The sequence below is a fragment of the Schistocerca piceifrons genome, chromosome 10, assembly GCF_021461385.2.
Source record: "Schistocerca piceifrons isolate TAMUIC-IGC-003096 chromosome 10, iqSchPice1.1, whole genome shotgun sequence".
NCBI classification, from domain to species: domain Eukaryota; kingdom Metazoa; phylum Arthropoda; class Insecta; order Orthoptera; family Acrididae; genus Schistocerca; species Schistocerca piceifrons.
In genome coordinates, this window is record NC_060147.1 from 82365549 (window position 1) to 82378086 (window position 12538).

The 12538-nt window shown below is 43.3% G+C and overlaps 1 protein-coding gene across 1 annotated transcript in view; it reads left to right on the forward strand.

Annotated features, from left to right (window-relative positions):
- Positions 1-8312, forward strand: part of LOC124718709 (homeotic protein proboscipedia-like) — a 626981-nt gene extending 618669 nt beyond the window's left edge. Inside the window, exon 7 of the mRNA XM_047244330.1 lies at positions 6272-8312. Within this exon, the coding sequence (XP_047100286.1) occupies positions 6272-7454 (1183 nt within the window). The 3' untranslated portion in view covers positions 7455-8312. The remainder of the gene's footprint in view (positions 1-6271) is intronic.
- Positions 8313-12538: the final 4226 nt, after the last annotated feature.

Genomic DNA, 12538 nt, shown 5'->3' on the forward strand with positions numbered 1-12538 from the left:
TTCATATTCCCGAGCAACCATGCAATTTTGATGGGTGACAATGTATAATGTCACCCGGCCACAATTGTTCGCGTCTGTCTTGGAGAATGTTCTGCACAATTAAAGCGAATGGTCTGACCACTGAGGTCGCCCAACATTAATACCTTCGAACATTTATGGGGCGTAACCGATAGGTCATTTCGTTCACAAAGTCCTGCACCAGTGACACTTTCGCGATTACGGAGGCAGCATATCTCAATTTTTCCGCAGGAGACTTCCAACGAGTTGTTGAGTCCATGTCCCGTCGGTTGATGCATTACGCCGGGCAAAAGGAAATTTGTCACGACATTCGGACATATCCCATGACTTTTGTCACCTCAATGTAAATAATAATCGGAATTTTAATTTCTTGGTAAGAATTTAATTTATTCGTCTACATAAGTTTCTTTCACCCGTGACTTGGCCATTTTTTATTTTTATTTTTTATTTTGAGTAATAAGTCTTCTGAATGATTCAACTACTACTTCTCTTCCACGCCCTTCGATTCTTATAATTGAAGCTTGATTTCTGTACGTTTCGATTCCTGCATGTCATCCCTACAAAAATTTCAGATTTTATAGGAATATATTCTAGTCAAAAGTTTGTTCTAAGTCTTTTTTGACACGATTCCTCTCCTATGCCAACCTCTTCATGTCAGCGTAGCACTTGCAACCTACGTCCTCAATTGTTTGCTGGAGGTATTCCAATCTCTGTCTTCCTCTAGTACCACCTAAGTTATTCACTGGTGTCTTAACAGGTGTCCTACCATCCTGTCCGTTCTCCTTGTCAATGTTTTCCACATATTCTTTTCCTCTCCGATTCTGCGCAGAACCTCCTTATTCCTTACCTTATCACTACACCTAATTTTCAACATTATTCTGTAGCACCACATCTCAAATGCTTCGATTCTCTTCTGTACCGGTTTTCCAACAGTCACAACCATACAAAAGCAAATTCTGGAAATTTCCTTCTCAAATTAAGGCCTATGTTGATACTTGTAGACTCCTATCGGCCATCACATCAGTGTTATACCCTTTAAACTAGTCCGGATTGGATATAACGCACTTATGACAGCGCTTTTTCCAAAACCTGCAATATTTCTGGAGTTTTAATCTATTCTTTTGTGATACGATAAAAGCAATGTTCAAAATTATTCAGAGGTAAACAATGGTGTCGTTAGCGTAATTCTCATTCCTTGACATCATACGAAAGAGAGGTAAATTATCGTGGTGCAATAACTTTAAAAAAACTTCTAATATTCTTAACTTTTTCTTCTCTTTGTAGTTTTTTCAATGTTTTTCATTGCCACACCATGTTTTCAAAGATCTAGGATTGAAAATTTTTATGCATAAGCTATAACATGAGAAGTTGCAAAGTTTTTTCGCTCGAATATTTTCGTCATTCATAACGTTGTTTTGAACAACACATCGTATTCCACGAAATATTGGATAACAATACCCTGCCATAAAAATGTGTGTAAGACACTGGCATTCAACGTCAATCCATTTTGAACAAGAGCTTCCGAAAAAGCGCTAAAAAAAACTAAGAGCTCAGTGTTGTATTTCGCTATACACAAATGTTGTTTAACATTGATCTACAGAAATGTAAACAAATCTATGTGTAACTAGTATTTTTGATAAATGACGTAATAATTTTTAAATGCTCATAGAAACTGTAGAAATAATAAACTTTACTTTGTGTTCTGCCTTACGGAAGGTCTTGTCATGGGGGAAGCCTCGTCAGAGAGATCCATCGCATGAGGGTCTAGGGAAGTGATTCCAGTGGTGGTTTCCCGTTGCCTTCCACTGGTGATGATGAAATGATAATGCGGTCAACGCAACACCCAGTCCCTGAGCAAAGAAAATCTCCGACCCAGCCGGGAACCGAACCCGGGCGCCTTGGCGTGACAAAAAAATGGTTCAAATGGCTCTGAGCACTATGGGACTCAACTGCTGAGGTCATTAGTCCCCTAGAACTTAGAACTAGTTAAACCTAACTAACCTAAGGACATCACAAACATCCATGCCCGAGGCAGGATTCGAACCTGCGACCGTAGCGGTCTTGCGGCTCCAGACTGCAGCGCCTTGGCGTGACAGACCGCCGCGCTTACCACTCGGCTATCAGGGCACGTAGAAATAATAATACTAATAATCACTTGTGATGTTCTTCAAATTTGTAAATATACTTTCGACTCTGTCGTTTTCCGGACCAGGGTCTCTTACCTCAAAAAATGGTTCAATTGGCTCTGAGCACTATGGCACTTAACATCTGAGGTCATCAGTCCCCTAGAACTTAGAACTACTTAAACCTAACTAACATAAGGACATCACACACATCCATGCCCGAGGCAGGATTCGAACCTGCGACCGTAGCGGTCGCGCGGTTCCAGTCTGTAGCGCCTAGAACCGCTCAGCCACACCGGCCGGCCTCTTACCTCAGATTCATACATTTACCGCTCTCTATATTCTGGCTGGTTTGACGCGGTACGCCACGAATTACTCTCCTGCTCCAAACTCTTCATCTCAGAGTAGCACTTGCAACCTACATCAGGATTTATTTGCTGCATGTATTCCAATCTCTGTCTTCTTCTACAGTCTCTACCGTCTGCAACTCCCTCTAGTACTATGCAAGTTATTCCCTGATGTCTTAACAGATGTCCTACTATCCTGTACCTTCTGCTTGTCAGTGTTTTCCATGTACTCCTTTCATTGCCGACTCTACAGAGAACCTCTTCATTCCTTACCTTATCGGACCACCTAATTTTCAAAATTCCTGTGTAGCACCACATCTGAGTTGCCTCGATTCTCTTCTTTTCCGGTTTACCAACAGTCCATGTTTCACTACCACGCAAAGCTATGCTCGCAACATACAGTTTAAGAAATTTCTTCCTCAGAATAACGCCCATGTTTGATACTTGTAGACTTCTCCTGGCCAGGAATACCTGTCCTGCCAGTGCTAATCTGCTTTTGATGTCCTCCTTGCTTCGTCCGTCATTGGTATTTTGCTGCCTAGCAAGTAAAATTCCTTAACTTCATCTAATTCGCGACCATCAATTCTGATGTTCAGTTCCTCGCTGTTCTCATTTTCTCTTCTTCTCATTACTTTCATCTTTCTTCGATTTACTCTCGGTCCATATTCCGTACTCAGCACGTTCAGCAGGTCCTGTAATTCTTCTTCACTTTTGCAGAGGATAGCGATGTCATCAACGAATCTTACCACTGATATCATTTCACCTTGAATTTTAGTCAAACTCTCAAACCTTCCTTTTATTTCCTTCTTTACTTCTTCGACGTAGACACTGAACGGTAGGAACGAAAGATTACATCCCTGTCTTACACGGTTTTTAATTCGAGCATTTGGCTCTTGGTCTTCCACTCTTGGCTCTTGTACATATTGTGTATTAGCCGTCTCTCCCTGTAGCTTGTCCCTATTTTCCTCAGAATTTCCAACATCTTGCACCATTTTACATTGCCGAACGCTTTTTCCAGGTCAACAAATCCTCAGAACGTGTCTTGATTTTACTTTAGTCTTCCTTCTGTTATTAACCGCAACGTCAGAACAGGCTCTCTGGTGCCTTACTTTTCTAAAGACAAACTGATCGTCATCTAGCGCATCCTCAATTTCCTTTTCAATTCTTCTGTATATTATTCTTGTCAGCAACTTGGATGTATGTGTTGAGCTGATTGTGCAATAATTCTCTCACTTGTCAGCTCTTGCAGTTTTCGGAATTGTGTGGATGATATTTTCCGACAGTCAGTTGGTTTATCGCCAGAGTCATAGATTCTACACACCAACGTGAATAGTCGTTTATTGGCACTTCCCCCAATGATTTAAAAAAAATCTGCTATAATGTTATGTACTTCTTCGGCCTTATTTGGTCTTAAGTCTTCCAAAGCCCTAAAAAGTCTAATACTGGATCCCCTGTCTCTTCCATATCGACTCCTGTTTCTTCTTCTATAGCATCGGACGAATTTTCTCACTCGTAGAGGCCTTCAGTGAACTCTTTCCACCTATTCGCTCTACTCTGAGTTCAACACTGTAATTTCCATTGCACTCTTTATGATACTACCCTTGCTTTTTAATTTCGCTGAAGGTTGTTTTGACTTTTCTGTATCCTGAGTGAGTCCTTCGGACAATCATTTCTTTTCCGATTTCTACAATTTTTCATGAAGCCATTTCGTCAGCTTCCCTGTGTTTCCTAGTTCTTTCTTTCTTCAGCTACTTGTATTTCTGTATTCCCTAATTTCCCTGAACTTTTTTGTACTTGCTATTTCTTCTGTGACCCATGGTTTCTTAGCAGCTCCCTTCTTTATACCTATGTTTTTCTTCGCAAATTCCGTGATTACCCTTTTTACACATGTTTATTCCTCCCCAAATGCACTGCCATCTGAGCTGTTCCTTATTGCAGTATTTATAACTTTACAGAAGCGTTTCTCTTCATTCCCTAGTACTTACGCCTCCCACTTCCTCGGCATTGATTGACTCTTACTAGTCTCTTAAACTTGAGCCTACGCTTAATCAATACTAAATTGTCATCTGAGTCTATAGCTTCTCCCGTGTACGCCATACAATTCTGTATCTGATTTCGGAATTTCTGTCTGACCATCATGTGATCTATCTGAAATCTTCCTGTATCTCCCGGTCTTTTCCAAGTATAGCTCCTCCTCTTATGATTCTTGAACAGAATATTCGGTAGCTGAAATTTACTTCAGAACTCAGTCGTTCTCCTCTCTCATTCGTACTACCAAGCTTACATACTCCCGTAACCCTTTCTTCTTCTCCTGTCCCTATACCCGCATTCCAGTTATGGCTATTAGATTTTTATCTCCCTTTACATACTGAATTACCCATTCAATCTACTCATATACTTTCTCCATCCCTTCATCTTCTGACCGCGAAGTGGGCACGTATATCTGAACAATCGTCGTCGGTTAGGCTTGCTGATAACAACCCTATCACTGAACTGTTCACAGTAACACACTCTCTGCCCTTCCTTGCTATTCGTAATGAATCCGACGCCCGTTAAACCATTTTCTGCAATTGTTTATGCTATCCTATACTCGTCTGACCAGAAATCCTTGGCCTCTAACCATTTCACATCACTGACTCCCATTCTATCTAGATTGAGACTTAGCATTTTGCTTTACAGATATTCTGGCTTCCCTACGGCATCCATACTTCTGACATTCCATGCCCCCCCCCCCCCATACTAGAACGTTATCGTTTCGTGGGTTATTCAGTATTTTCCTTATGGTCACGTCCCCCTTGGCAATCTCCTCCCGGACATCAGAATGGGGGAGTATTCCGGAATCTTTTGCCAATAAAGAGACCATCATTATACTTTTTCAGCCGCGGGCCGTATGTCCTGAGGATACTCATTATGTACCTTTAATGCAGTGGTTTTCATTGCCTTCTGCATCCTTATGCCGTTTATCGTTATGAATTCTTCTGCCTTTAGTAGCAGTTTTCCAACCCTAGAACAAGAGAGTGACCAGAATCTTTGTCCGCTCATCGAACAGTCTCTCTTACTTATGAAGAAAAGTGTACCTATAGCAACAAATGCAGCCAATAGTAAGTGAAAAAATTATGAAATTTCACAAGTAAAAAGAATTATTTTGTTACATTTTTGAACTTCAGCTGCTACGAGTGTGAATCCTGAATCCTTCCTGGTCATGCTGACAAAGTTTTATGAATTTATTTGTAAAAGTATAGACAGTGGAGGCCGTGCGGTTCTAGGCGCTACGTTCTGGAACCGAGCGACCGCTACGGTCGCACGTTCGAATCCTGCCTCGGGCGTGGATGTGTGTGATGTCCTTAGGATAGTTAGGTTTAATTAGTTCTAAGTTCTAGGCGACTGATGACCTCAGAAGTTAAGTCGCATAGTGCTCAGAACCGCCGGCCGAAGTGGCCGTGCGGTTTTAGGCGCTGCAGTCTGGAACCGCGAGACCGCTACGGTCGCAGGTTCGAATCCTGCCTCGGGCATGGATGTGTGTGATGTCCTTAGGTTAGTTATGTTTAACTGGTTCTAAGTTCTAGGGGACAATGAAGTGCTCAGAGCCATTTGAACCTTTTTTTTTTTTTTGCTCAGAGCCATTTTTGTAGACAGTAGAAATGAAAATGTCATGTGGTGCCTCTCCAGCTCCAAGTCGGCCCGTTTGACGTCCTACCCCCCTTAAAAGCATCTCGCATAGATATGACCACAATAAAGTGCACATTTGATCAGTTATCAGTAACCTTGTACGTCTTTCTGCAGGCAATACCCTCGACCAAACGGCATGCATCCGTCGCCACGGGGAACCACGTCTGGGGGCGTGAGGGCGGTAGGCAGTGGCGGGGGCGTGGTTGTGAACCTAGCCTACCAGGCCCCCCAGCCACCCCCCCAGCCGCCCCCACAGCAGCAGGCTCCCCCGCCGATGCAGCCGCAGCAGGGCCTGCCTCACCACCAGTACCACGCTCTGCCCGCGCACCAGTCCGGCGGCGGCTACACCAGCTACAACGGCTACCAGCCGGAGGCCGCTGCCGGCTACGGGGGCTACCGCCAGCACCAGCACCAGCACCAACAGCACCAGCAGCCACCCGCGCACCACCAGCAGCACCAGCCGCAGCAGATGGTGGCCGCCGGCTACCAGCAGCACCACCACAACTACCCCCACCACGACCAGTACACGGCGGCCGCGTACGCCGCCGGGGTCTACGCAGACGGGGGCGGGGCCTACAACCCGGAGAGCGTTCACCACCAGCACCTGGTGCACCACCAGGCTGGGCCGGAGTACTACCACGACGGCATGCACCACCACCATCACCACCACCACGCCCACCCGCACCAGCACCACCAGCCGCAGCAACAGCAACAGCAGCACCAGGCCGGCCCCATCGTGGCGCAGCACCAATCCTTTGTGCAGCATCCCCACCACCAGCACCACCAGCTGAACCACGGGCAGCAGCAGCTCGAGTACGCCAAGCACCAGCAGCAGCACCACCACTACTACGAGCACCACCAGCACCAAGGGCACCACCTCGTGCACCAGGGGGGCGACGCTTCCACCATCCCGTCCAATTTCGTCTCGTCGCCTGACCCTTTCCCCTTGACCAACGCCAATTCCAACGGCACTGTCAACGGCACCACCAACAACAACAACAACCCCGGTACACCCAACAACAACAGCAACAACGGCGGCAGCAACCAGACGACGCCCAACGGCGCGCCCCCGACACCGGCGTCGGCGTCTTCCGCAACGATCATGACGCCGCCCACCAGCGTCCACCCCTCGGAGGGCTCCGGAGAGAGTGGCGGCTTCGGCACTGGGGGCGGCGGAGGCGGCTTCCACCATTTCTACAGCGAACCGCCTCCGGAGAGCAGCAACAGCTCGGCCGATTTCAACTTCTTGAGCAACCTCGCCAATGACTTTGCCCCCGAATACTACCAACTGAGCTGAAGCCTATGCTCTGCGGACTGAAGACACCGTGTGCCGAATATTTCTCCAGCTGCCGTACGGCGGACAGCTTCAATAACTGGAAAACGGCAGCTGATCCAGCAGCTTCCCCAACTTCGCCCCAGAGCATTTCCAGCAAAGCTGAAGGTTATGCTCTACTGAAGTTACGAGGCTGTGTGTCGGTGGTTGCCTCAACTGCCCAGTGACGAATAGCTTTAATTACGCATTGATGATGCCACTACAGTCGTTAATCACTCAGAAATTGTTACGAACCCGACACGCTTTTTAGGTGAACACTACTAAACTGGACATGGAGTTGTTTTCCCATTGCCTTAACGAACTAGAGGGCTCCTCGCGTTTTTCAGAATTTTACATGTCATCTAAACGAAATTGAATTATTAGCGTGTGTGAAGCATGCTTTTAAAATCAATGCAAAGGTGTCAAAAAGTTCAACAGTCGCAAATTTTCTTTACCTGACCTCAAATTGACCAGCGTTTTAGAACTGAACGTCGAGATTCCGATGCACACACACAAGCACACACACACACACACACACACACACACACACACACACACACACACACACACACACACACGGATCTCCTCTTTCCTGTACCTCTCCGGACTGCCATTCCGCTTTCTCAATAAAAAAAAGGAGTATGACTCAGTTTAAGTATGGACAATTTTGACACACTTTAGTGTTTCAAAATGAACCTTTGATACACAGGGTTCTAATCACTGAGCTAGAATGTCCCCAGTCAATCGGTTTCCTTCCTCCTGGTCATGCTGTCAAATTACTTTGCTATATTTTATCGTAGGACGCTGTTTATTTGCTGGCATAGATGGCAAACGTATGAGAAGAACCAAAGAGCTATATTACTTCCGCTTCACATGGCAAGCTGTCTCACTCATTCCTTAATATTATTTTTTTTTTTTTTTTGGAATATCTCGAAAATTTGATCGAGCAAGATTATACCAAACATCTGAAATTTTGGTCACTTGAAGAAAATCATCTCTCCGTTAAAGTTATTCTATATATCGTTCGTGAATGAAATCACTTTTTTCTTCGTATCTTCCTTCCGTCAAACACATTAACTTGCCCTTTTTTTACGCGCTTGATTGTCACAAATTACATTCCTGAATGAAGGAATATGGGAATCACACTTGCTACGAATATTTTTCATTTATAAGGGGAAGAGGGCGGATTTCAAGGTGACAGTCTGTTCCAAGTAATTATTTGGTCTCGACTCCACTTTTTAATGGTATAAACACATCCGTTGTACGTACTGCATTTCGCCTCAAACTTACCCAGATTTTTTTACAGCAGCTCACTTTTTCCCTCGACTTTATGCAGATACGACCGTGCATTCCATTCTCACAAATTGCTTCGTTGGCGTGCCAGAGTTAATAATCGACTCTGTATTAAAGTGGACATATTATCTTCATATAGTGCGCTATCTCTCCGGTTTTCCACACCTCGTGCTTCCGTATAATTAAAATTGCTCGCTTCCGGTAGGTAATTAAACATAACACCGAGGCGCTACTCCGTAACCAGATAGTAGACCGTAATCAGGATCTCTCTTTTTTCCGTCGTTTCTGTCAGAAATGAACTCTGGGCATGACGGAAGCGCGTTTTCCTCAAAATGTAACGCAGTGTGGAACTTACAGCGCTAGTCCTTTTATTCTAATTCGTCATTTGTACAGGATAGTAAAGAACCGCGGCGAAGTACTCTAGAACGTGCCGGGAAGGAAATATTCATGACATGAAATGTATTGATAAGCTACTTCACAAGTCTCTTAAACTCTTCCGTAGATTTCGTCTACATAGAGCAAGTAATTAATGTATACTAGGAACTATTATTCATTTAACCGAATATACGTCACCGTATTAATCTTTTGAGCACTGATAGCTGCAGGTTTGCTTGGATTTCTTATGCCGTCGTAGTTTTGATCGCGGGCACAGTTTTCTTCCAGAAAATCGTCACATGCATCACATGCATTCTGTAACGGCCTATTCCCTGCGTTGACAAAGCAAGGTTTCGCAATATGCTAACCAGTTTCTCGTATACTTTCTAATTTGTGACCAGTTACACGGATATTGTAGATGCGGATTTGATCACATTTCCTAAACCTCGCCTGTACCAAAGCTGTCCAATGAAAATGATCAATAATTTTTTTTTTGGAACATACCTTTACACATTCACAGAATCATGATGGGCTGTAATCAATGTAGTGCCCATTTCACGTATAGCATTTCTACCAGTTGCTTCGAGTCCTCCACGAACGTTCTCTACTTTAAATGCTTTCCAGAAAACTGTTTAACAGTGGAGAAGACCAATATTACATAGAAGATATCGTGGAATAAAGACACATTTTACAATGATTTACTCAAGGGAGACATAATTACTATTTACAACGTGCGAATGTGCGTTGCCATTTAATAACGAGAATCATCCATCAGTATATTGCTTACCGTATTTAGCATGACATTAAACTTTTTTTTTAATTCTGTAAAAATCATCAGAATCTATAAAATTATTTTCAGTGTACAACTGCTTTAGCAATTACCATAGAGCGTAACTTCTCTATACTGTTGTACGTGGCGTTTTCAGAATTATTATAATGCTGAAGAAGGCTACGGAATACATATTACCATCAGTTACACACTTAGAATGCGCTTACTGATATCTTGAGCATAAATAAATTAGATATTCACTATATTTCTAGCAGAAACCACCGCTTATATTCTTTTCCTAGATATTACTGACGCCAGATAACTAAGAACGCACCTTCAAGTTAACGTTCAGGATTAACCAAATGTAGTCAAGTCCATTTCCCATAAATTATTGCCTCTCACGGAAAACTATCATCTCGCTGCAAGACTGAAGTCGAGCTTCGCTTGTAGCGTCCCTTATTACCCGTTACGTCACTCGGCGGGAGAAATTACCTCCGTGGCGTGTGTAATTTTCCCGTCAACGCTCCGCATGCCGAACCAATAAAATTACTGCTCCACGCTATTCGTGATGTTGTTCGATAATCTCTCACTTTCAATTTCTCGCACAAATGCAATGAAAGCCAATCTTTTCATTTAATTGTGAACCAACCCTCAACACTTAGGTACTCAGTGAAACTCTGCTCCATGACTTTTTTACGGAACTTTCGTTGCTTCGTATAGATCTAGGCCGGTTTCTTTGCTCAAAAGTGAACATTCTAACGCAACTGATCCGAACTTCACTCCGTACTTCGACCGTCTCATCATTTCCCAACTTACTCATCTGTCACGATGCCACAGTTAAATGAATAAAAATATTTTAATGCTATGAACACTACTGACAAATCTAAACTGTGTCCTGAGGCAAAACGCGAACCTGGATTTTCAGCCTTGTTATCAACCGCAAGGTGTCTCAGGAACCGACATAAAAGGCCTCCTCCCATCACAACTTCGAACGGAAAACTATATCCCACGAAATGCGAAGGCCCACGTTTGATGCCCGCCAGGACATGCAGGTTTCACACCCGTAATCTGCATCTTTAACCCACAAAATAATATGAAAATTATCTTGTACTAAAATTAGAGGGGTCGACGTTCTGGGAAATACTTCTCCATTTTCTTCGGCACCATACTTCTTTTTTCCTTAGACGTTTCTCTCACAATTCCTCTGGTACACAGTCAATCTACCACGTTCTTGCTATTACTCCTCCTGTGTCACCTTCCACTAACATTTCCACGATTCTGTTGTCGATGTATGTGTCGTCACTTCTCACGTCGCGTCCACAACATGTAAATCTTCTCTCCTGAACTTCCTTCGAAATCTTCGTCACTTTAACACTGCCTCTTACTCTCGCGTTTCTGATCCTACTGTCTCTGGTGCCGCTACAAATTTTTCTTCACTTTCACCATTTCAGCCATTCCACTGCCTTAACCTGTGCGTAAGTTGATGCTCATGTCTCGGATCAACACAGCATTGCACATCTCACTACTGACCTATACACCATTCCTTTAGTCTCCAGATTTATTCATCTATCGCACAATACACCTGACGACCTTTTCCTGTTCATCCAACTTATCTGCACTCTACAGTCTATTGTGAAATCTGAATTATCAGAGAATACCGTTAATCCTAAGTAGTCGAAGTTGTCGACTTCCTTTCATTTTGCTATATATCAAGGATTTTATATCATCGAACTCTAGAGCTCAAAGAAATTTCATTGTGTTTACTAGTTGCAGCTATACATGAGCCACGTTCATACCAGAAATTTGATCATGATTAGCATAATTGCCATAACAGCTTAACACATCGTCATCTATATTTGTGTAATAACATTCATTCACACTGTGTAGGTGGAATAATGTGACAAATCGGTCGTATACAGTCAGATGGAGGGAAGGTCGTAAAACTAATACACCACATCGTTAAAGCTTACTGACTGACACATTTAACCAGTATTTATGCTACAGACGACACAAATATTGATTAAATGTGTCAGTTCCTAAGCTTTATGCCTTAGTTTTATGACCTTAGTTATAGCTGGTTGTATACGAGCCATGTCTCACGTCATTCCACCTACACATTCTGTATCAACGCAGTCGCCCAGAATTTTTATGACGATATGTTAAGCCGTTATGGCAGTTACTGTAATCAAGGCTGTGTTTATGATCTGAAGATGTCTCTCTTTTGTAGCTGAAACTAGTAATCACAATAAAGTAATCTTGACTTCGAGGATATATATATATATAATTTGTTTGTAATCTTGACTTTATATATATATATATATATATATATATATATATATATATATATTGTGAGACTTCGAGGATATATTACGACAGATAGCTTGTCCGCCCCTTCGAATGTTGACAATGTCAACAAACAGAGCTTTCTTTACGACTTGTCCACCCAACTGGATTGTTTGCTCCCCTTGTTCCCTGTCTTTCAAAGATTTTCTTCAACTCTTCCATGTCATATCCAGCTCATCCCCGCTGGTGCCACATAGCGGTGTACCATTTTCCAACGTCAAACCAACGCGCTTGCTCTTTAGCACCATCTGATACTATTTCAATTGTAACCTCCCCGTGAAAATTTTAG